This window comes from Pleuronectes platessa, chromosome 12 (genome assembly GCF_947347685.1).
Source record: "Pleuronectes platessa chromosome 12, fPlePla1.1, whole genome shotgun sequence".
NCBI classification, from domain to species: domain Eukaryota; kingdom Metazoa; phylum Chordata; class Actinopteri; order Pleuronectiformes; family Pleuronectidae; genus Pleuronectes; species Pleuronectes platessa.
In genome coordinates this window covers 2,422,183-2,448,197 of record NC_070637.1, presented here as the reverse complement: position 1 = coordinate 2,448,197, position 26,015 = coordinate 2,422,183, and the positions used below count along the sequence as shown (strand labels likewise).

The window sequence follows — 26,015 nt, the reverse complement described above, 5'->3', positions numbered from 1 at the left end:
TGTATAACTTTGAGACGTTATCATAAATCCTTTCTTATTGCATTTACAGACAACACCACCTTTTGCAGCCAAACTGATTTGTGTACTTGGCTCATCCCTATGCAGATTCTGCACTGTTTTCTGTCATTCCATATCTGTTCAGATATGTGATGTGTTGCTGGGTATTAACTTAGGCGTAAGCTAAACACCTCTGGAGTTTCTGCTCCACCCAGACTGTTAAAGCCCTTGGCCTTTTTACATTCATGAACACAGAACATGACCATTTTATTCTAAGTTCTTAAAAGTGTTCAGTCACTTTTAGTAAGTCACATGGAAGTGCACATGTTATCAGTAAGTTTTTATGTCCTAAAAGAGCAGACATTAATAGTCATTGAAGTAGTAGAACCCTTCTTTGCTTGTATCAGTTAATTGTTATTAGTTGTCTTTTGCCCCAGCTCAATTAGCAGTTTGCTGAAGTAAGCTAGAAACATGATACTTGGCCCATAACTCGAGAGGATGTGCGAATTCCACCCAAGAATCATGAGCTCAATCAGCCAGATGGTGGCGCTGTAATTGAAGCACAAATTACAATAATTGAAGGGCCATGCCCCTCACACATACATAAGTCTGATTGACTTGAAATGTTTCCAGCTTAGTGTGGTCTACAAAAAAGCCCCAAAGAGTCTTTGCTAATTTGTATAAAAAGAAAAGCAGTCAAATGAATGGAACTTTTTGTTATTTCAACTTCAATGGCAAATTTCGTATACAGGCTTGGTGGACAATTTTTTTTCTATGATTTTAAATCAATCAATCTTTGAATAAAAAAGTCACCATTGCTGGGGCTTAGCATTAAATTGCTCATAAGTCTAAGCAATTCATCCATCATTATAAATCTCAGAGAGATAGGTAGAATCTGTTTTCATAAGCCTTCTATTAACTCCAGTTAAAGTATTGACTTTTGTTAATTTGGTTTGAGAAAATTATTCATAAATCCCAGCAAAGTAAATTTTTTTCCTCAGTACATTAACTGTACACTAGACAAGATGAAATGTTACAACATGATTGGTCTAAAAAATTCTTTAAACAAAATTAATTTAAAGCAATTTTTCCAAAAAAATGTCATCCTAAAAATGTATTCATTTTGGACAACTAAGTGCCTTTATTTTGTTGGCACAAAAATAGTTGAACCCTCAATTTGCCACTTACAGCCTTGATTTTGCTTAATACCTGCTTTCTCGAAGGAATACTGTATCTTTTTTTACTTAATTTAGCTGATGTAAAAACAGTCGGCGGAAATAGTGTGGGTGTTCACACCGATTTGTGTCCATTTAGGCCCTTCGTCTGTGACTCAGATATATGCCTAGCTTCCAGTGTCTTTCAAAAGGGACACATATTGATTGGTGGAAAATTCCCTTTTGATGTGGTCTTGAACAGACATGCATTCTCTCTTTTGTATTCCTCAGTGTCTCTTGTTCACTCGTAAATCGGCCCTGTCATAGTACAGTGACACAACAGTAGGTTTTGTGTCTGTGAAGGTAATTGAACAGCAGTGAAGAGTTGATCTAAAAGGCGGTTCTGATGTAAATATGAATAACTTGACACTAAAGTTGACTCTGACGTTGTCTCTGTATAGTTGCACTGAACTCTGGAGGAGGTGCATGTGTGAAAGCAAATATCCAAGTGAGAGGCTGGTCCCCTAGTATAAAGTCTGTAGAAATTCACGAATTCAGAATTTGATGTGTGAACACAGCAGGTGATCCCCACTGGATTCACTGCGAGCGAGTAGGGGGGTTGATGACACTTCTAAGCCCAGCAGAAGAAAAAATTAAAAAAACATATAAAAGTGGTGTCTTAAGACATCGTCAAAGATGTTAAGACAGTTTGTGATGATAAGAGCCGTCAATGGTTTTGGGGTGCTGTAAACATGATCACGTGATCCCAGCAGTGGAGTTATTACATTATTCCTGCCTTTGTCTGCTGCACCCGGCTGCTCCAGCTCTTGCGTGCGTGCGTGCGTGCGTGCGTGCGTGCGTGCGTGCGTGCGTGGCTATCTTTCTGAGGACCAGTTTGAGTCTACAACCAACAAGTGAAGACATTTTTGACAGTCCTCACTTTGTTAAGACTTGGTTTTAGGGTTAGATTTAGGTTGGTTTAAGGGTCAGGGTTAGGCATTTAGTGTGAGTGGTTTGGGTAAGGAGCTACGGAATGCATTATGCCATTGAGTGTCCTCACTAAGAAGCTGTACAAACGTGTGTGTGTGTGCGTGTGTTGACTGGAGCAGTGTAGTGCTTTGCTTTGCACATACTTGTGTGAACATGCTTGTATGAATTCTGCAAAATTAGAAGTTACAAGAAATGATCTATTATAAATTATCAGAATTCTATCTGAAAACATTGTATTGGCAACTTAATAACTAATACAGTCAGAGTATGTAACAAAGGGAAAAGTAAAAGACAAAATAGATGAGAGGGTTAACAAGAGACATCAGGGAAACAGGAAAAATGTTTGTCCCTGTGCCGTTGAGCGAGAGAACAACTAACCATGCAGCTTCAACTGAATGGGAGGGAGAGAGGCGGGAGCACTGTGCTAATATCCCGCCCAGAAACACTCATCAACATGAGTGAGTCACAACACAGATGTAGTGTGGGTGAGCTAGAGAAGCCAGTCGAGTTTCAGCCTGTGTAGATGCAGCAGTGTGTCCTCTGCAGCACCATCATATTTGTACAAAGTTTGAATGAGTGTGAGATCAACATCTCGTCTGTGTGTAAGGCAGCTTTTGGACCACAGTAAGTATTGTTATCCTCTCTTCTGCGCTGTAGTTATGTGAAGAGCTGCTCTGTGTCTGGCACTGGTATTCCTCATATGGTACTGTTTCCACTCGTGTGTGTGTGTGTATTTCTTGTTTTGCTTTGTCTAGCACAGCATGGACTCTAAAGGGTCAACAAATGGTTGTGTTAATGTTGTTTGGTTCTATTTTCCTCTTACGTGTTTGTTTGGAAAAGTTTGAGCCTCCTGGTCTGCAATAGTATTTAAAGATCTTTTGAGAGAGATAACATTTGCTCACTGTTAATCTGCAGGATATGCTTTGAGTAAAATTGTCAGCTTCCAAGAGAACAGCATGAGACCAATACATGACTTAGTATGGCTGTAATGGTATACTTTATATTTCAATATTTTGCTAAAAAATGTATTAGCTAAAGGGGTATACTACTACTATTACTATCTATGTGTGTACAAACACAGCAGTGGCTCAGGGGGTAGAGCAGTCCTCCTTTAACAAGAAGTTTATATATATATATATATATATATATATATATATAACAAATGCTGTATGTGTAGCATTATTCTGGCTTTGCAGTGAAAGGCAGCTCCAATAGTTGACATATTGTGAAGATGTCATCACTAAGGAGTTCATTTGATCAGAATTCTGACATATTTCAGTGATTCTATGAGCTGGGTAATCTCATTAACATATTTTTGCAGAAAGTCAAAAGCTATTCACTTTATCTGGTCAGAATACTAAGATTGTAATTAAAGTTAAGTTGAGGAATTACAATATAATAATTTGATTTGTGGTGCTTACCAAACCAAATTAACTGAATATACTGTTTATGCCTTCTCTTATTGGTGTTTCTCAGGGATACAAAGGTATTGCTTTTACATTTATTGAACTAAAAATAACTTGAATTTCTGTTTAGTATATTATTTGGTCAGAAAGCTTGTGAGCGGCATCTACCAAATCTTTGATCCAGGTTTGTTAAAAGATAATTAGGGCCTCAATTCACATACCACTATATTATTCGGATCATGGCAATGTTTACTCCTGGTGATCAGACAAGAACCAAATATATTAAATTTGACACTTATGTATTGTTTGTCATCAACAGTTTTTTTCTCACTATCTCATCCAGGCTTCTGGGCCGCTCAGTTGTGCCATAGGAGGAAGGTCTTGTTGTCAGGGGAAGGAGCTCCCAACAGACCACCTTCCACTACTCAGGGACCAGTCTCCTTCGCAGTGGCCCCAGAGCGCCCACAGCTTCAAACTCGCACCCCATCTGAGCTTCAGTGCTGCCAATCTAACGGAGCGCTGTGTTTCATCAACCCCCTCTTCATAAAGGTCCACCAACCAGACGGCAATTCAAGTGCCACCGCCTCTGGCATAGCAAAGCAGGTGCGGAGGGAGGAATCTATTAGCAACAACGGAGAAACCAGCCAGGATACTCAGCCCTGTTGTGGCAGCAGTCCTCAGGTCTGCAGCTCAAATCACAGTGACAGAAGCCAGTCGGGTCAAAGCGTACTGCACAGCCTCATCAGAAACACAGAGCTACAAGGAGATTACAGTCAAGCCAACTGCAGTCAGAAACTAACTGTGTCTCGGGCCCCACCCCCTCGTCCACCTCTACCAAGCTCTGTGTCACGGCGCTCAGCCCCCCCTGTCAGACAGCGCAGCATGCCAGAGAAGATCTCCTGGATCAACATCCCCAAGGAAAAGGTTGAGGAGAGAGAGAGGGGCAGCAGCCTCCTGTCTCGTCTGGGCTCCTCACTAAGCATCAGCCCTTCATCCTCCCCTCCCAAGAGATTCAACATCAGCTCCCCTATATCCATCTCCCGGCCCTCCCTGCCCCTTTCTCTAACTTCTCTCTCCTCCTCTCCACGTCGGGGCAAGTTGTCACCATCATCCAGCCAGGAGGATGCTCAGTGCCACTTGGCACTGGAGGAGCAGACTATTGAGAAGGCCCTCAAGCGGGCCAAACTGTCTCAGTGTAATGCTACCAAAACCACTGTTCAAGTGTCCAGCAGTGCTCCAGAACATTCAATGATGACAACCAGCAAGCAGGCAGAGAAGCAGCGAGAAGAAGAAGAAGCAGGTGAGGAATGTAGTGGAGGTGGCCAGCGGCTGAGCGACATGAGCCTCTCCACTGATTCATCAGATTCTTTGGATTTCTATCAGTCCTCAGCATTCTTCCTTCCTCCTCTGCATGACCCTAGCCTCCCTACTGAGGCTGAATTTAACACACACCTCCCCCTCTCCCTCCCCCCATCCCACATGCCTTATGGCAGCATGGAGGAAGATGATGATGATGATGACAACGAGGATGAAGAAGAGCAAGACTATGGCGTCAGCCTTGAGAGTGATCAAGACCAAGACCTGACTATGGTGCCTCCCGGACATCGCACAAATCGTCGCCCCAGTGCCAGCGCTTTGGTCCTCCAAAAGGCCCTGCGAGGGCAACTGCGCAAGATGAGCGGAGTTTTCCACTCACTGCTGACGCCTGAGAAGAGGGCGATCCGCAGGGTTTTGGAGCTGTCCAGGGACAAAGGATCATACTTTGGCTGTCTGGTGCAGGACTACCTGAGCTACATGGGCGAGGGTGCAGGCACCCAAGCCTGGCAGGGCTATGCCTCTGGACTTGAGCTGCTGCAGACTCTCCGCCAGTTTATTACTCAAATGAAGAGCTACCTGATACAGAGCTCCGAAATGGAGCCGCCAATTGAGAGCCTAATTCCTGAAGATCAGATCGGTAAGTTCCTCTCTTTTGCTCTAGTTCTTAGGTCTTTAGTGTTCTTTTTCTAGTGTTTTAAGGAATGGCTCATGCACTTTAAATATCACTGTACCTCATTCTGGCAAACAATGTGAGCATAATCCTATAATTATAGTAATTGTATGTTGTCTTCCCAAAGGTTTGGTCAACTCCTGTTAGATTACTACTTACTGCTAGGGTTGCAAAGGGGCGAAAAATTTCCGGACACTTTCCATGGGAATATTGAGCTCGGGAATTTTTGGGAATTTTGAAAATAAAATTATATGCAAATTAAACGCTATATGACAAAACAAAATGTTTATATTTATGTCTGTATATGACAAGGTAAATACAGTTAGTATAAATTACCCACACAATTTCCAGTTTATTCCCGTTTATTCCCGTTAATTCCTGTATATTCCTGTATATTCCCGTTAATTCTCATGGAAAGTTTCCAGTTTTGAATATTCCCGGAATTTTGCAACCCTACTGACTGCTCAACTTTTCAACCTGTTTGCCATTTAGGCATTATAAACTCGTCCTAAACTCAAAGGAGTGCTGGTGGTAGGATCATTTCTGTGTGTGTTTGCAAATAATTTAGTGATTATATTTAGGAAGTGTGAATGGGTGACGTCAGAAACACAGAGTCACAAAAAATGTGTTTAATGCACATACAGAGGTTTCACTTCAATTATTTAGCAGTGAGGACTTTGGAAAACTTGTCCTCACGTGTTTGCAGCTGGATGTGTGCGTGTTTGTTTATGTGTACATTCTTGGTGAAGCCATGGCCATAAGGCTGGTTGTAGATATGGCTTTTAAATCAGTCTTAGTGCAAAACTCTTCTTCTTCTTTGTTTGGTTTATTGGAGGAGGGCACCAATATCAAGGTGCATAACCGCCATTTACTGTGTTTACAAGGCTTGGTCATATTTTCTTTTTCCCCTTTTATATCGATTTGTAATTTCCCTCCTTTATTGCATCATACAATGTCATGATGACAGCAACATGAAAGGGAAAAAACAGACACAGTGATATACATACACAAGAACACACACACCTGCCAGAAGAGCAGTCTGAATCAGTAAGACTAAGATTCAGTGGCTGCATCAGAACTTGGACAGAGTATAATTTAAACAGAGAGCATAAAGAGGTTTATATCCCAGGCGGAAGGGGGCTGTAGAACCAACCTGTTTCTACTGGCCCTGTTCAGTGCTTTAATTATAGTTGCCATCACATAGTATGAGCACTAAACTTTAATGTTGACATTGTACATTAACATTTTTAATAGCTATTATTATTTATTATTCAACCACGTTATAGGTGACATTGTCAGCATCTGTTTGGCGATTTTGTTTATATTATGCTAATTTTATTAAAGGGGAAACCCAGTGATTTTAACAATCAAATTCAATTCACTTATCAAAACTAACTGTAATGACAGCTCTGGCTGTAACATTATGTGTATGATGTTCCCTGCAGTGTTAATTTCGTTGACGAAGACTATGACGAAATATATTCGTTAACGACCTTTTTTCCATGACGAAGACGAGACGAAGACGTAACGAAAACGAATCTTTGAAAATAAAAACTATGACGAAATCTATTTTAATTTTCGTTGACGAGACGAGACGAGACGAAAATGTTGGTGGTTGACTAAGTCACAATACTTTTTAAAACATCATCGTATCAGGCCGTCATGAAGTATCAGGAGCGGGCGAGTGACTGTGTGTGTCTGTGTATGTGTGTGTGTGCGCCCCAGATAGCGCTCCGGTCCGTAGCTCCGCCCCCCGCCTCGCGCACTCGCTCAGGGAGACACAGTGAAAGCAGAGCGCGTTCTCGTGGAGCAGCCTCTCAGTGACCGACTGCTTCTTAACTATGAAAACAGTGAAAACCAGAGTTTCTCTGGTCTCAGCTGCTCAGAGATCAGCCCCTCAGCTTCTTGATCAGAGCAGAAGCTGCAGTTGGTTTGTACAGAGCTGAAGTTTCTGTGTTCGCCTCCAGTCTGACCTGCTCTCACTTTTTGTTTTCACATTTAAAATTAAATATATATTTTTAAGCTATTAGGCTGCAGCTATATGTTTTTATAGAAAAGGAGTTTAATGTGGCTATTAAATGTGACTAAAACTAGACTAAAATGGAATTAGTTTTCGTCGACTAAAACTAGACTAAAATGGAATTTGTTTTCGTCGACTAAAACTAGACTAAAACTAAGAAGGATTAAAATGACTAAAAGGTGACTAAAATTAATATGCATTTTCGTCAAAAGACTAAGACTAAGACTAAATCAAAAATAGCTGCCAAAATTAACACTGGTTCCCTGTGGCTCTCTGTACGAAAGGTCTAGTGAAAGACTACTCCTGCTTCATTATGGAAACGGGTAAGATCCTTAGAATAAGGAGGAAGAGTGTCTACTTTTGTTGTCAGGTGTCAGATTTAGCATGCAAAACAAGATGGCTCTCAGTTTCAGAGGATACTGTTATCCAAGATCCCATGGTGACAACCTGGAGACAAGGTTATGGTGTCGAGCCATTTTATCGACTGTTTAAAGTTCCACCAGATACACAGGCAAACTCAATGATATAGTAATAATAATAATAATAATAATGAATATCAGTAAAGGCTGCAAAGTTAAATTTCTCAATGGTTGTTCCATAACAATAAACACCACTGACCAATGTTAGGACCATTAGCATGTAAGCAGAAGTGGCATGAAAACAATCCAAGTTTCTTGTTGACAGTATTTAATTCATAAATGTAGCATAGGGTTATATTCTATCCATGATTTTTTACGCTGCGAATTAACACAAACTTTGGAGCACAGGGAGGCGTCAATGGATCCATAAAGTCCAGACATTGTTCCGTCTTGTTCAACTGTGAACTTGTTCAACCTGTCCTCTGTTGGCAAACATTTAAATAATTGAATTAAACTTCCAATTAATTCACATTCCTAAGTTCTAATTGACACTGCTGTCACTTTCTGCCACCATCTCTGCCACCCAAACATGTTAAAAAAGGACTGAAAGTCAGGAAACATCATGTCAGAGGCTTCAGTTTTGACCAGTCTTTAACATATTTAGCTCTGGACGTCGGCTATGAATGGATGTAAGGTAATTTATTAATGTCGGGCAGGGATCAGGGGCTTTGGAAATAGGAGGCTGATTAGATATGGACATTTATTTCTATCTCTAAAATGTCGACAGAGAATCCAAAGAAAATTACACACAAGATTATAATTTACAATTGTCTAATTAGATGATGAAACATCTCAACATTTCTTATTATCTAGTTAAACTTTGACACTTTCCTCTCAAATACAGTGCCTTGCATAAGTATTCACCCCCTTTGGACTTTTCTACATTTTGTCATGGTATAACCACAGATTAAAATTTATTTCATCGTGAGTTTATGTAATGGACCAACACAAAATAGGGCATCATTTGGAAGTGGGGGGAAATATTACATGGATTTCACAATTATTTACAAATAAAAATCTGAAAGTGTTGAGTGCATATGTATTCACCCCCTTTACTGTGAAACCCCTAACAAAGATCTGGTGCGACCAATTGCATTCACAAGTCACATTTGCAAGTCACATAATTAGTAAATAGGGTCCACCTGTCTGCAATTTAATCTCAGTATAAATACACCTGTTCTGTGACGGACTCAGAGTTTGTTGGAGATCATTACTGAACAAACAGCATCATGAAGACCAAGGAGCTCACCAAACAGGTCAGGGATACAGTTGTGGAGAAATATGAAGTAGGGTTAGGTTATAAAAAAATATCCAGAGCTTTGAACATCTCTCTGAGCACCATAAAATCCATCATAAGAAAATGGAAAGATTATGGCACAACCGCAAACCTACCAAGAGGAGGCCGTCCACCCAAACTGAAGAGTTGGACAAGGAGAAAATTAATCAGAGAAGAAACCAGGAGGCCCATGGTTACTCTGGAGGAGTTGCAGAGATCCACAGCTGAGGTGGGAGAATCTGTCCACAGGACAACTATTAGTCGTCTACTCCACAAATCTGGCCTTTATGGAAGAGTGGCAAGAAGAAAGCCATTGTTGAAAGGGATCCATAAAAAATCCCGTTTGGAGTTTGCCAGAAGCCATGTGGGAGACACAGCAAACATGTGGAAGAAGGTGCTCTGGTCAGATGAGACCAAAATTGAACTTTTTGGCCTCAATGCAAAACGCTATGTGTGGCGAAAACCCAACACTGCCCATCACCCTGAGCACACCATCCCAACAGTGAAACATGGTGGTGGTAGCATCATGCTGTGGGGATGCTTCTCTTCAGCAGGTACAGGGAAACTGGTCAGAATAGAGGGGAAAGATGGATGGAGCCAAATACAGGGAAATCCTTGAAGAAAATCTGATGCAGTCTGCAAAAGACTTGAGACTGGGGCGGAGGTTCATCTTCCAGCAGGACAATGACCCTAAACATACAGCCAGAGCTACAAAGGAATGGTTTGGATTAAAGAATGTTAATGTCTTAAAATGGCCCAGTCAAAGCCCAGACCTCAATCCAATAGAGAATCTATGGCAAGACTTGAAGATTGCGGTTCACATCCAATCTGACTGAGCTTCATCTTTTTTGCCAAGAAGAATGGACAAACCTTTCCATCTCTAGATGTGCAAAGCTGGTAGAGACATACCCCAAAAGACTTGCAGCTGTAATTGCAGCGAAAGGGGGTTCTACCAAGTATTGACACAGGGGGGTGAATACTTATGCACCCAACAGATGTCAACTTTTTTGTTCTCATTATTGTTTGTGTCACAATAAAATTTATTTTGCACCTCCAAAGTACTATGCATGTTTTGTTGATCAAACGGGAAAAAGTTTATTTAAGTCTATTTGAATTCCAGTTAGTAACAGTACATAATGGAAAAAAAGTCCAAGGGGGGTGAATACTTATGCAAGGCACTGTACTTCCATCACAGGCCACCCATGTAAATAAAGAGAGGAAATTCAAAAACTGAGTGAGAAAAGACAAAAATATTGGATTGTTTTTCATGGTTTGTATGTCACCTGTCACGGATTCCCATATCTTGCCTGTTTTCTGAGTGGCCTTGTTTTTCAGAGCAACACACTGGGCACTGCTGCAATTTTAGTTCTGGGAATAGTTGCACAATATTTTAACTCAAAGAGGGTTTTCTCCTCAACTCAGAAGCTGGCCAGCCCAGATGGTTTGAGAGCCTTTCTGCCAAGACATGCAGTCCCAGTCTTACTCCACTTCTTTTATACCAACTCTCCAATCAGGATGTGGGGATTTGAGGCAAGCCCCTCGTCTTTCTTTGCATTTTGTTGAGGTTGTTCTCTCTCTCTCTCTCTCTCTCTCTCTCTCTCTCTCTCTCTCTCTCTCTCTCTCTCTCTCTCTCTCTCTCTCTCTCTCTCTCTCGTGCTCTCCTTTCTTTAATGGAACCTTGCTGAGGCAGTGAAAAACAGATCACCCATTTGTTATTTTTGGGACATTCTAGTTTCCAAATTTTTCTCATTTTAGTTCTTAGATTAGCTTCATATTCACTGTACAGATAATATATTTTCATCTAACTTAAAACAAGAAAGAAAATAAGTTTGTTTCCAAAGTGGGAACTCTGTGTTTCCAGAACATTCACTCTGTGATTCTTTGAAGAGATCACTTCATCATGGAGGTGTTGAGAAAATGAAATGTCTGTGAATTAATCAATTGTGCATGGTATATTTGCGGGTTTTGTGTGTTTCTGTCTGCAAAACTGATAACAAGGTGACCTGGTGGATGAAGCTTTTACATTTGCTGCTCTGAATGATTTGCTGTCAGTTCAGGTTTACTGTCGTGTCCAAACATATGGCTACATTTAGGAAAACAAACTGTTTATCATCATTCAGGGAAGCAGACTCAAAAACATTACAATCTGAAGGGTCAGAACGAGCACTCATAAATTAGTTGCAACAAATCGGATGCAACCAAGGTCCATTTATTTCTCCTCTTGTAGCAAATGTGACACATCGCACATATTTCCTTTTAAATTTTGTGTTACTGAAGTGATAAAGAACAATCTGTGTGCGTGCTGTTTGTTGATCACTGATGCTGCTGCACAGCTCTCACAGGTAATCTCCTACTATGACAACAGCAGGGGACTCCTCAGCATATACTGTAGTATGTCTGGATTCCGGGATGATACACTGTAGTTTTAGTTGCGAGCTAGCTCATCCCACTCAGTGGCCATTGGCCAATGTGGCCATGTCCAGAGGGTTGCTGTGCAGCCATGTTTCAATCAAAACAAAGATGCATTGAATTATTATTCTGACCAGATAACATAGTTCGTTAGCACAAATTATATAAAATGTATTCAATACTTGTGAATACATAGAGAAATTCATTTATCAATTAATGCTGTAGCAGTGAAGGCAGAGATGGATACTGGACAGACTAAAGAGTATCAGGTTATTTGTTTCATGTCCCTGGAACAATTGTCCAGCACCATATGTATTAGAGGCAAGGAAAGGGCAGAGAGCATGTTTGGAGAGAGGTTTGTATTCAGCAGGAGGAGGTGTCGCTTTCTGGCAAATAGCATGTGTTTTGGTTTTGTTGCTGATAAGTTGATTTTTTTTAGGAAATATCTTATGACCACATGGAAAATACTGACACACTCCTAAAAGTCTGTAATACACAGTACTTTTTAAGGAACTATAATATGTATGTGTGTAAATCTGGACACATCTTCCTATTCAATCTACCTGAATAGCTCTCAATATTTTGCCCAATGCAGAGTGTGGAATGTTTGCACCTGAGGTTTTCCTGCTGATATAAGTCAAAATATCTGCTGTGAAAATGTCTGCAAACAAAGAACCAGCAGGTCACTGGAGAAGCTGGTCACAGTGTTCTGACATTTTTTGCTTAAAGGAATGACTTAATGTTCACCTTTAATCAGACGCAGTAAAATACATTCAACATGCTTGGCACCTACTTACTGCAGCCCTCAGACTGTAGTGGTGGAATGAGGAAGTGAGAATGTGCTGTGCGTGAGAGGCTGGCACGAGAGCCTTGCCTCTCAAAATCACTTCGACCTCACCTGTCTGGCCCAAATCCAGCAGAGGTGCTGGGTGCGGACAAACCTTCCATTAAAGCCTGGAGAGGTGGAATAAAATTACATTTATGTGATGTGTGTTATGTGTTACTGGCTGTCCTCCATTTCTACATCTGTCTGCAGATGTGCTCAACAAATAAAAAACTGCTGACTTCCCCGAATTCTGGAGAATAGTCAGCAGCACACACAGACAACACTCAACACATGGTCCTTATTCAGCAGTGCTGTGGTTTGGCCTCCATCCTGTCTGTGTAATGATATCATAGTGTGCGTTAGTCAGACTGCACCAGCTGAGCTTGTAAAAGCTGATGTTGACACTGTCACTGTGTGGATACAGACCTCTGGTCTCTGTGCACATTATACTGCTCCAGCTACAGCAACACACTCAACTTCCTTAACTGTGACGTGTGCAGATGGTGAACAGCAGCAACTTGGGTTTCACATACAGTGCCTTGCATAAGTATTCACCCCCCTTGGACTTTTTCCCATTATGTACTGTTACTAATTGGAATTCAAATAGACTTAAATAAACTTTTTCCCGTTTGATCAACAAAACATGCATAGTACTTTGGAGGTGCAATATAAATTTTATTGTGACACAAACAATAATGAGAACAAAAAAGTTGACATCTGTTGGGTGCATAAGTATTCACCCCCCTGTGTCAATACTTGGTAGAACCCCCTTTCGCTGCAATTACAGCTGCAAGTCTTTTGGGGTATGTCTCTACCAGCTTTGCACATCTAGAGATGGAAAGGTTTGTCCATTCTTCTTGGCAAAAAAGATGAAGCTCAGTCAGATTGGATGGACACCGTCTGTGAACCGCAATCTTCAAGTCTTGCCATAGATTCTCTATTGGATTGAGGTCTGGGCTTTGACTGGGCCATTTTAAGACATTAACATTCTTTAATCCAAACCATTCCTTTGTAGCTCTGGCTGTATGTTTAGGGTCATTGTCCTGCTGGAAGATGAACCTCCGCCCCAGTCTCAAGTCTTTTGCAGACTGCATCAGATTTTCTTCAAGGATTTCCCTGTATTTGGCTCCATCCATCTTTCCCTCTATTCTGACCAATTTCCCTGTACCTGCTGAAGAGAAGCATCCCCACAGCATGATGCTACCACCACCATGTTTCACTGTTGGGATGGTGTGCTCAGGGTGATGGGCAGTGTTGGGTTTTCGCCACACATAGCGTTTTGCATTGAGGCCAAAAAGTTCAATTTTGGTCTCATCTGACCAGAGCACCTTCTTCCACATGTTTGCTGTGTCTCCCACATGGCTTCTGGCAAACTCCAAACGGGATTTTTTATGGATCCCTTTCAACAATGGCTTTCTTCTTGCCACTCTTCCATAAAGGCCAGATTTGTGGAGTAGACGACTAATAGTTGTCCTGTGGACAGATTCTCCCACCTCAGCTGTGGATCTCTGCAACTCCTCCAGAGTAACCATGGGCCTCCTGGTTGCTTCTCTGATTAATTTTCTCCTTGTCCGACTCTTCAGTTTGGGTGGATGGCCTCCTCTTGGTAGGTTTGCGGTTGTGCCATATTCTTTCCATTTTCTTATGATGGATTTTATGGTGCTCAGAGAGATGTTCAAAGCTCTGGATATTTTTTTATAACCTAACCCTGCTTCATATTTCTCCACAACTTTATCCCTGACCTGTTTGGTGAGCTCCTTGGTCTTCATGATGCTGTTTGTTCAGTAATGATCTCCAACAAACTCTGAGTCCGTCACAGAACCGGTTTATTTATACTGAGATTAAATTGCAGACAGGTGGACCCTATTTACTAATTATGTGACTTGCAAATGTGACTTGTGAATGCAATTGGTCGCACCAGATCTTTGTTAGGGGTTTCACAGTAAAGGGGGTGAATACATATGCACTCAACACTTTTCAGATTTTTATTTGTAAATAATTGTGAAATCCATGTAATATTTCCCCCCACTTCCAAATGATTCACTATTTTGTGTTGGTCCATTACATAAACTCACGATGAAATACATTTTAATCTGTGGTTATACCATGACAAAATGTAGAAAAGTCCAAAGGGGGTGAATACTTATGCAAGGCACTGTATGTCATAACAAGTGACCTTGAAACTCTCCAGGAAGTTGTGGGGTCTTGACTGATACTATTATTTCTGACAGGGTTCGCAACTAAACTAATAAAAAATGACAAGTCAACCTTGGCATTAGGTCTGAAATACTGACAGGAAATTACTTTAAAACAGAGACAAATAGGTTTTTATAGAAATAGTCCACGCCTGCCTATCAGAGTTCATTCAGTCATGTTGTCCACACCCACAATCAGTCAATACTCCAAACGCAACCCCAAACCACAGCCAAGGATATACTGAACCACTTAACGGAAGTGAGTCTTAGGCAGCACAGCAATGAGTTTAAGGATAGGAGAGGAGAGTCAGAGAGGATCGTCTGGTTTACCTTTGCAAAAGCGCGTTGTGAAGGCTGCATGTTGTCACCTATCAGACACCTCTTCTTTAAAGTCAGAGTCAGGAGGAAAACATCTGGTGGATTGTTTTGGTCCCTGTGGAGTTTTCCTGGAGTTACTAGTCGGGGCTAACGCATATGCCTGACTGACGTTGACATACATATTGGGTATAGAGACACTGTTGTATTCAACTCCAAAATGGACGCTTGTCTTTCCTGAGTTGCTGGTTTGAGAAGATCAGCTGCAAAACCAAGATCCGACTATTTTTTGTGTTTGTTTTTGCCTTGATTTAATGAACTGATTTGTGTTTTGCTCGTGGTGGGAGACTGAAACTGACTTTCTATGGACGCTGAGACTGTGATTCACAAAAAAGTTTTAAGATGACAATATTATCGTTTATCGCCATTATTTCTTTCGACAATATATCCTCCAACAAAAGTAGTTATCATGACAAGCCTAGTCAAATGTTTACAATTAAAACTTCATCCTAATCAAAAAGCTTCCTCCTCTCTTCAGACCGGGTCCTGGAGAAAGCCATGCACAAGTGCGTGCTGAAGCCTCTAAAGCCGGTAGTGAGTGCGGCCCTGCAGGAGTTCCAGGTGAGCAGTGGAGCTTGGCAGGAGCTGCAGGAGAACTTGTCACTGGCCAAGGCACGGCAGCCGCAAGATGTGGGTGTCGAAGATATGCTGCCCCCGGATCACGTGGCCATTGAGAAGATCAAGCACAAGTTCCAGACCATGTGTAAGCTGTACTCTCCAGAGAAGAAGGTTACACTGCTGCTGAGAGTGTGCAAACTCATCTACACCGTCATGGAGGACAATTCAGGTAGATACTCACAGGTTAAACTGAACTACTACTCAATAACCTGTTAATAATAATATTCATGCACGAGGTTATCTGAAGGGGAAATCGTGAAAGAAACAAATCTTATGATCCTGGTGTCTGCGTTTCAGGTCGTCTATATGGTGCTGACGACTTCCTGCCGATGCTCACCTATGTTTTGGCCCAGTGTGATATGCCTCATCTGGACAATGAGATACTTTACATGATGGAGCTGCTGGACCCTTCACAGCTTCATGGAGAAGGTATCTGAGTTAAATCCTCCCACACACACTGTTCTGACTTTAATGTTCTCTTTTTCCCACATTAAAAATGCTGTAACTGCAAAAAAGTGTCCATGAACATGTGCATTATTAAAACTAAATCAGTTGATGCCACTCAAAGAAGACACCACAGGAAACGGTGATTGTGATTGGTACGAACCTTTGGCAAAACTTTCCAGCTCATAGCCAGCGGGAGGTTTCTACCCACAGAGTGTACATGCAGTGAGTCGGAGTAGCCTCTGTGCTCATGAAGACTGTGTGTCCTTATCCAGGTGGTTACTATCTGACCAGCGCCTATGGAGCGATGTCCCTGATCAGAAATTTCCAGGAGGAGCAAGCTGCTCGAGTCCTGAGCTCTGAAACCAGAGACACACTTCACCAGTGGCACCGGCGCCGCACCACCCAGCGCTCTGCTCCCTCCATTGATGACTTTCAGGTAAAACACACACAATTGTATAGATATTCTATATATGAACTATATAAGTATATATAAAAGACTACTTCAGCTCAAGACAAAATAAAATCTGAAATATTTTGAGAATTTTATCCTACTTACTAAAGTACTATTTATGCATCTCTAAAAAATGTTCTGCCACAATTTTCAAATATACATAATGGTGTTTGTTCAACTGTCATTGTCCTCAATACAGACATATGACTGCTTCGTTTTATTAACTGTTGTTTGTGTAGGTCATACCTTGACTCCACGTGTTAATGAATAACAGTGAAGATGAATATGTCTAAATATCAATATATTGTTTTGTTTTGTACACACACACTTTTTTTTTTCTTTTTTTCTCCTTTATTATTTTGTTTTGAAAACCGTTTGATAGACAATCCAGCAAAGAAAAAGTCTTGGTGAATTATTATCATTATCAGAAATAAACCTCCACCTAGTTTAATTGTTTTTCTCTTTACTTCCCTCAGAATTACCTGCGGGTGGCTCTGCAGGAGCTGGACAGTGGCTGCACGGCTAAGACTCTACAGGTCCGCCCTTACGCCAGCGTAGAGGAGGTGTGCCAGCTGTGTGCCCAGAAGTTTAAGGTTTCTGACCGTCAGAACTACGGCCTCTTCTTGCTGATGGAGGGCAGCAGCCAGCAGCTTGCACCGGACACCTTTCCTCAGAAGATCAAAGCTGAGCTCCACAGCCGCCCACAGGCTGCACCCTTCCACTTCGTCTTCCGACGTGTTGCCAACAGCAGCATTTTATCGACAGCTCCCTTCGATGCTATCCCCAACCTGAATGAGCTCAGCATGGACCTGTCTGACTCCTCCCATCAACCCCGGCAAAGCTTACGCCTGTGCCCAGCTCCGATCCTCAGCCTGACAGGGGGCCAGCTGGACGTTTGAACAGGGGCTTTGTCTCCCTGCTGTGAGAATATCACTCATAATCTCTAACAAACATGGTGTCAGCAGACCAAAGGGGGCGAGCATGTTGAAAGGATTTAACTGTGCCAAACGGTGCCAGTCTTTACAAGGCCCAACTTCTCCTTTTGGATGGCACGTCTGTCTCAGTCAACATCCCCTTGCTGGAAAGTTCTTTCCAACAGACAAGGTGAAAGAGGAAAGAAGGGAAGGAAATGAAAGAGATTGGGTCTTTTTTAACCTCCTTGGCAGAGCTCTTAATGTCTAACCACACATTTATGGTAGAAATGTAGGGCATTATGTACAGATTTATTGAAGAACATGTGTTCAGTCCTGCCTTAATGCTGGTGCATGAGTTGCAGTTTCACAGTCAGTTTTTATTGTCGCTACCATTGAGGTACGGGAAATCAAATATAAATCTAATCTTTGATTAAAACATATAAACAGATTTATTTAGGTAATGTATTATTAACTGCTATATACTTGTTACAGTTGCTGGTAAACTGTATTTTGTTGTTTAAGTTTTGAAACTGTTCATGCTTTGGTCTGTTTGGGTGGGTTTAGGTGACACCCAGTGGTGCCTGGTGCACATAGCAATCTAATATTTGCCATTAGAATTAGGACATTTCTAGTTAAACAGCCACTCAGCTGTACACTTACACTCAAGCAAAATATACATTTGTTATGTTTTTCTTTGCTGTATCTGTAGCCCTTTATCTGTAAATTACAATCCAGTCATATCCGGTCTATGCGCATGCTCATGGTTCATAAACCTCAGCCACTTGTTGCTGCATTTGTTCTCACACATCTGATACAGACTGAAACCTGAAAAAACACTTTGATAGTTTCTTCTTTAAGCATTCTTACAAGCAGACACAAATTGAAATGAATATTCTTAGAAATACAACAATGTTTTGGTAAGAAACAGATATTGTGAGTGTTTATATAAGAATTTATGAGAATTTGTAAAATATTATTCCTGCATGTAATTTGTGTTTTAAGGTAATGTTGGAAACAGGCAGGTCTGCCAGTGTCAAGAACAATGTAACATTCATGGATGGATTTACTCATTATCCTGGTGATATGAAAGATACTTGTTGCTTATTGCTTGTTAACTTTTCCATTTAGATTGACAACACGTAACAGAGATTGATAACTGTGTCTATGTACTACTGACAGATGAGAGGTTTTTGTTGTGCTGAGAAGAAAAGAGGGTAAATGAAGCTTCTTGCAGCTCCTAGGTCTCGTCCAGGGAAACAAGCTGTGTGGTTGTTTGTGGAGAGAGAAATGCTGAGATGGTCTGTGACGCAGTCTGCATCAGTAATGACGTTGGTTCTGTCAGGAAACATTACTTGAAAACGTTTCAGCGAGAGGAGAGGGAAGTGGAAGATGATGCAGGTGAAGGAAACCTGTTGGAGCTAGTAGAGAGGTATTAAATCATTTGTCATTGTGTGTGTCACAGTATAGCCTGTACGTAGCTCACCTTGTGTATCTTTGTGGGCGCAGTGTTCACAGTCTGCATTGACTCATACTGCCATGTTATTGGCATGTCTTTGATTAGCAAATTGAGTATTTATATGTATCTGTGCTGGGATTTATCACAGATGTTTTTTTTATGTTTGTAATATTCTGTATTGTGTCAAAGTATAATTTTAATTCAGCAGAAATCTTCCTGCTTGTTATTTGCCATTGAACAATATCATGAATATTATTTTGTACTTAATAAACATTTGATCTCGAATCATGTTTGTCTTCAATACATGTTACTGACTTGACCTCTTCCCCAGAGTCCCTTTGCCTTATCGTCGCAGATCCAGGGCCGCAGCTGTGGCCACATCGTGGATTATAATCTGTAGATCGCGTATCAGAGATCATAATGGTGGATCCAGTATGGCAGATTCTGTATCGTGTTGGCATCTGATAATGGTGGTGGACCACGATCGAGGTAGCAGCTGATGGTGGATCCTGATGGCAGCAGTGGACAATGACTGTGGACTATAATGGCATCCGATCTTGATGGTGGATCATGATCTTGCTGGCTGCTGATCATAGACTATGATTGCAGCAGGACTGCTTGATATACAATATGTCTCCTTGGAAACTCGACGGTTACTGACAATAACAATAATAATTGACCTCCAGTTATGCCTCAAAAATTGTAGTCTTATCAATGCTGCTAAAACCCTTATCTTGATGATGTTCTCCTTTACATGTGGCATCTATTGCACTTCTGTCCGTCCTGGGAGAGGGATCCCTCACATGTGGAGGGTTAAGGGCAGAGGATGTCACACCCTGTTAGAGCCCTATGAGACAAATTGTGATTTGTGAATATGGGCTATACAAATACAATTTTATTGATTGATTGATTCTTCTGTTGTATCAGTACTCAACCACTAGATGGTGTTCACATCTCACATATTTTACATGACCGTGTGAAGCTCCACTTTCTGCTGATCTCACATCAGGATTTATCGTACATTTTACTTGCATGGATCATGTTTTGATGAATGGACTGGCATTAAAGTAGATTCTTCATGTATTACCCAAAGACCCAACATGGATGGAGCCACCAATCTTCTTCTAATTCTTCTTCTGATGATCAGATGACTCGCTCTGACCCATGAGCCACGGCGTCAGCGTGCCAAAACTAATTCATGTGAGGGTTCGGCACACAGGTCTGTAGAGACACACACACAGCCTAGATCAGGGGTCTCAAACTCATTTTAGTTAAAGGGCCACATACTGCCCACTTTGATCTTAAGTTGGCCAGACCAGTAAAATCATAGCATAATACCTTCGTAGCCCCTCCTTTTTTTTCACCGCCGCCACCACGCCCCTCCGCCCTGGATGACGTCGCGTCGTTCAGGGTGGGGGGGGGGGGGGGGGGGCGTGGCGACGGCGGCGTATGCCAACATGATACCAACATAACGGGGGTCCGACCCGTCTTGGAACACGGACCTAGGAGTCTGACGCACGCATTTGGTGGGATTCCAGCCCCCAAGGGGTCCGTGCACACCACCGCGTACCCCCTGAACCACTTCGCGTACCCCGTACCCCAGTTTGGGAACCGATGGTCTATGGCAGGGGTCACCAACCTTTTTGAAACTGAGAGCTACTTCAAGGGTACTAAGTAGTACGAAGGGCTACATGTTTGGTAAAAACTTCCTGAATAACAAAGTTGCAAAGATCACCTTTTAATAATAATAATAATATATGTGAAGAGACTGTCTGATCACGTCAATGTTAATTATTTCTCACAATAATTATTAACAATGATTTCCACAACAATGATGGTAGGAAACATGCAACATTTATTTCTGTTTATCTGTTTTTTAAACTTTGCTTAAATTCAACTCAATTGAAGTACTTTTGGTGACATTTATCACTACATTCCTCCATCAGTCTGTACTTTTTAAAAAAATAGATAAAACAATATTAATTAAATTATAATCGCTTTGTTACAACGATGATAAAGCTTAACAAAAAAGAACACATGCATGTGACTGGGGTGTTATGTTTCTAAGTGTCTACTTAATTAGTTGGGTCTCATTCTGTTGGCTCCCAGAGTTTTCAGACCTAAAATACACACTAGTCTCATCATACTTTCTTTTCAACTTGGTTTTTGAACACTGTGTCTTGTTTGTCACTGACCGGCTGCTTCACGGGAACGAGCTCTGATCTCGTGTGTGTCTCTAAGCAAGTTTTTTTTTAATTTAGAGCATGCCTTGCATCCGCGGGCCGAGTTGGACCCCCTGGCGGGCCGTATCCGGATGTATGTTTCCGTATGTTTGACACCCCTGGCCTAGATGATGAATCCTATTGACTTTGTTCATCCCATCAGTTACACTCCAGTGCCACCAGCAGGTAACCTTTTGGACATTCGGGTAAGTGGATGAGGCGTCGCCCTGCTACCAGACCTCAGGTATCTAGTTCACTCTATAAATACATTAATTGTGCATCATGGGTATATTGCTCATAATTCTGTACTTTTTACTCTTATCAAATTTCTTAAGGACATTCAGTTGTATTTCTACACACATTAATACCATGTTTGGTTCTTCAACCACACCCTAACTCAATCTTTGTACAACACGTATATAAAACTATACAATTACTCATTTACTGATATATTGATCTGCATTATGCAATTTAGGTTTCTGCAAGCATGTGTGAGTTTGTAGGTAAAAAAAGACTTACTACAGTAAAATGGTTGTTACTTTAAGCAAGGACAACTTTATTAATGCTCAGGTAGCAAAATGATCTCTAAAATTACATTTGAAACATAAACAAACTAAACCATTCTGCAAAAAAGTTTTTAGAATAGTAAGAAGTCAATCTGGGATAGTTTGAGGGATCGAACTGCAAACACTCTCATGTCTTATATCCTACATTAGCACTCGCATGCAGTCATCTAGGATATCCAGTGCCATCTAAACACGCATTTGACTCTCATCCCAAAAGTACATAGAAATTTACCATAAATTATTTATTATATTGGAATATCTCCATGCAAGTGAACAAAGACCAACAGCTTCAGAGATCTGAACACATGAGACAAAGGGGATACAAGGGCAATCTAGGATCTATGAAAATATATTCAACAGATATACAAATTAAGACAAAAAATATATAAATACATTTACACATTTATATACATATGTACATCAGCAATATATCACCCATGTGAATATCACAAATAATTTAGAAATCTCCTCTATAAGACGCGTCCTTTCAAAATGTCAGCGTCTTTGTGGTAGTTTGGTTTTTTTCAAAGAAATGGTACCGTATGTCTGGGTTTTAGGTACATGCAGTGAATAGCAGCACAAAATGTATTGAACCAAATAATCGGTGACATCAGTTGCGTAAATGTTAAAGTGCATGATACAAATATTTTCGTATATATGGATATTATCAACCAAAAAAATGCCGTTACTGATAAAAAACAATTGATGTTTTGCAGTCAGTGATTCTTAAACAGTATGACATAAGAGTAAATATCTGTATCAAAATGAGCATTACTGATCATTTTATTTAATCATAGAAATTCTACAACATACATAAAGACACACTGATGAATTATATTTAAATAATCGATTGTTTGTGTTCTGAAACTAAGTTTTGAATGGAAATGATTTCCAATGTAAAAGCAGTGTTTTGTTGATTTGTGACTTTCAAATAATAAGCTAACACTATAGTCTGAGTCCCATGTGCTGCTAATCATTTCCTAGAAAGAAACTGAATTCTTATTAAAATCTTTCAAACTCTGTAGTTTGTTAGACATTACAAGTAAATACATTTACAGTTCATACAATTCCAAACAAATTAAAGTAAAAGTGGAGAATCAAAACTGTTTTATTCAGATTTTGAAAGAAACGCCTCACAATCCTCAAGCTTGTGTGTGTGTGTGTTACACAGCCAACATCTCAGAGACAAACACCCGGTCACACTCACATTTACACCTACAATCAATTTAGAGTCTAATTTATCTAACCCCAATCTGCATGTTCTGTGTTTGTTTATTTGTTTTCCAGACTGTGTGATGAACCTGCACAGAAATGCTGCCTGAAGGATTTGAACCAGGAACCATCTTACTGTGGGTTGGAAATGCGAGCCAAATAAAATGTGACATATACAATCTTGATGAGCTGACCATAACTCACCATGAGTACTTATAATTAAATTTTATTCTAAACATTTTTATTTCTGTGAGAAATGTGCATCTAAATACATAACATTAAAATTAAAGTACTTGAATGGTTACTTGATAAATTGTGACATAAAATAATTGATCTTTTTCCTATAATTAGTCAGAGGGCATTCTGAGAAATAGGAAACAATGGGACATTGGCAACATATTGTAAAAAACAGAAACTGTCTTTAAACGCTGTTAATGAAATCCAGAGACATTTTGAACCTGATACTTCATGGCAAAGAAAAATACATGCAAATATAGTGACCACTATCTATCTGACAGTGATTTAAACCATTCAACTCATTATTAATTAAATTTTCCTTCATTGTAATGATATTTGGACTTCTGTGTGTTAATAACAGTCTTGTTCTGATAAATCATTTCACAAAGACTGACAGGATTTTACAGTGTCAAATACTGACAGACATCATTTACATCTTTTAAACTCTAATACAAATTTCCCATTAAATTTCCTTAAAACAGCATATTTACATATTTGTAAATGGTAAATGCTTTTGTATTATTTAGCGCTTTTCTAGTCTTGATGACCACTCAAAGCGCTTTGTAAGCTCAGTTATTGCATTACCGAAGATTCAAACATGTTAAACCCTGTATTCCGGTCATATCCCAGATTGCTATGTCTGTGTCTTTGAAATAAATATGATAGATACATAAACAAAAACAATATTAATCATTTCACATTCAAAAGACAATAGTTCTCAGAATAGATATTTTATATAACTGATCAATAAATAAAAAATGTAAAATGTACCTGAAACAAACCAGACTTTTTGTTTCATGTTGTCTTCCCTCAGTGAGAAAAAACAGCAACAGGCTCTGACAGACTACTGTTCACTTCTACAGTGGTGGAAGAGAGGGACTTTGCTGGCGTGTCTTGACTCCCGAAGTGGAATAAAAATATCCAGTAGGGGTTCACAAACCACACTGTACATGCTCTAAAAATTTGTAGGAATATTTATATACCACAAGCCTACCATAACTGGACAAATCTAAAACATTAGGCATTACAAAATACGGATTCTGGATAAAAAATAAAGTTGAAACCCCAGCCATTAAGTATTCAAGCTGGGATAAAAGTCCTGATGCTTTATATTGCAACTGTACTATACTCCAATGATACAACCATTTAAAGACCTGACTTCAAGCAGATAACACAGATCAGCTCACCTGTTCTACGGAGGCAAAACCTCATTCAAACATACAGGTGTTGCTTTGAGTGATGCTGCCACTTTTCTGAGTCTATTTGGTCAGTGTTTCTGAGAAGAGAAAAAGCAGTCACTAAGTGGATGAGTACAGACTTATCATCTGCCCACAATCATCCCCCCGATATACAACATCTGCCTCCTAAAACCTCGACATGATTATTTCACATGAACCTGCTTCATTTTACAAGGATCATATCCTTATAATCAGCATGCATTAGGAGCAGCCTCCTTGTGAACTTAGTAACTAGTTTGCATCCTCACACACAAAAAGCATACCTGCATCGAAGTCATGTCAGTGTTAAAATCAACAGGACAAATACCTTCAGGGCAAATTGTGCTTGTTTGTATAAGAGTGGTCATCTGAACTGATCTTAGGTCTGGTTTTCAACAAGCCTGGTTCCATAAATAAACCCTGTGGCCACCAGAGGAGAAATGTCGGCTGACATGAATAAATATTAAATAGAACATCTGGGAGTATTTACAAAGGTGCACTATTTACAGAAGGAAACAAAAAATAAATCACTCCATAAAGCTACGATCCTTCCAACGCAGAACGTAAAGGCTACAAATGTGATATTACTGAAGTTAAATTATAAAAAGAGTACAGGATGATGCCCTGCTTCTGTGTAAGGGGGTGTGGGCTTGTTTTCTGTAGCCTTATGTCTAAACTTTAGTAAACGCACTCAACCCTCGTATTCATGACTCATTAACATATTGGCAATGTAAATAGTCCTACGATAATGGTGGACCACAACCTCTCTACGCCATTGCTTGTATCATTATTACTCTCAACTAGTAGATCTAAAAGACACAGCTTTCCTCTTGGGAAAGGTTAGCAGCTAGGAAACATCACAACTTTTACACCTAAACATGGGAAGTTTCAAAATTAGTACAAAGGTCTTTTTTGTGTTGTCAGTGCTGCCCTCTGTGTGTGAGGGCTTGTGATGAGTCCATCTCCGCTCCTCAAATCGCTGGTGATGGGCAAACACCAGAACAGCTCCACGCTGCACTGAGCATCAAAGAAACAAAGAAAGTGGGAACCACAACTGGCTTCATCTGCCATTCATCCACAATCTACATAATACCGTGTGTGTGTGTGTGTGTGTGTGTGTGTGTGTGTGTTTGCGCGCGTGTGTGCACGCGCAGACTTATTAGTCATCCCGGCAAGTTGGCAGGTTGACAAAGGTGAAAATGTTGTACTCAATAAGGCAGGAGAAACACAGGAAGACGGAGTAGAGGAGGAGACAAATTAAACCAAAACGCTTGTCCAACGTCCACTTATTTAAGTGAACTCCAAGGACCTAGAAAGACAGACAGATAGACAGATAAAGAGAATGTGAGTGGTACACTGTGTGCTGCAGCTGTGACCAGATGTGTTGCTGAATACTCACTGTGATAAACACAGACGCCAACAGGAGCCCCACAGAGAAGATCAATCCTTTACTGTTCAGTTTGATCTACAACAAGATAATGAGTGAGCCGTCACTATTCACACTTCTACACCAATATAACCAAAAAACTAAACTGGATTTTTCAGTTTTTGGGAATTTTCCTTTATTTGTAAACTTAAAGTCATAATAATTTTGATATTTGTGGAACTCTCCCTTTGGGCT

General features: G+C 40.5%; 2 protein-coding genes across 3 annotated transcripts in view; one reads left to right on the top strand and one right to left on the bottom strand.

Annotated features, from left to right (window-relative positions):
• Nucleotides 1–19,225, top strand: part of LOC128453446 (ras and Rab interactor 2) — a 65,930-nt gene extending 46,705 nt beyond the window's left edge. Inside the window, exons 1-6 of one of the 2 annotated variants that reach the window (XM_053436350.1) lie at nucleotides 2,604–2,765; nucleotides 3,891–5,501; nucleotides 15,533–15,841; nucleotides 15,970–16,101; nucleotides 16,392–16,555; nucleotides 17,047–19,225. In XM_053436350.1, the coding sequence (XP_053292325.1) occupies nucleotides 2,714–2,765; nucleotides 3,891–5,501; nucleotides 15,533–15,841; nucleotides 15,970–16,101; nucleotides 16,392–16,555; nucleotides 17,047–17,469 (2,691 nt within the window). In that variant the 5' untranslated portion in view covers nucleotides 2,604–2,713 and the 3' untranslated portion in view covers nucleotides 17,470–19,225. Of the gene's footprint in view, nucleotides 1–2,603; nucleotides 2,766–3,890; nucleotides 5,502–15,532; nucleotides 15,842–15,969; nucleotides 16,102–16,391; nucleotides 16,556–17,046 lie in introns of those variants that run through there. The other variant, XM_053436349.1, reaches the window with a different exon arrangement.
• Nucleotides 19,226–22,818: 3,593 nt separating this feature from the next.
• LOC128453640 (sodium/potassium/calcium exchanger 3) overlaps nucleotides 22,819–26,015 on the bottom strand; it is a 93,286-nt gene continuing 90,089 nt past the window's right edge. Inside the window, exons 16-17 of the mRNA XM_053436647.1 lie at nucleotides 25,794–25,859; nucleotides 22,819–25,703 (exon numbers count right to left, since the gene is read on the bottom strand). Of these exons, the coding sequence (XP_053292622.1) occupies nucleotides 25,554–25,703; nucleotides 25,794–25,859 (216 nt within the window). The 3' untranslated portion in view covers nucleotides 22,819–25,553. The remainder of the gene's footprint in view (nucleotides 25,704–25,793; nucleotides 25,860–26,015) is intronic.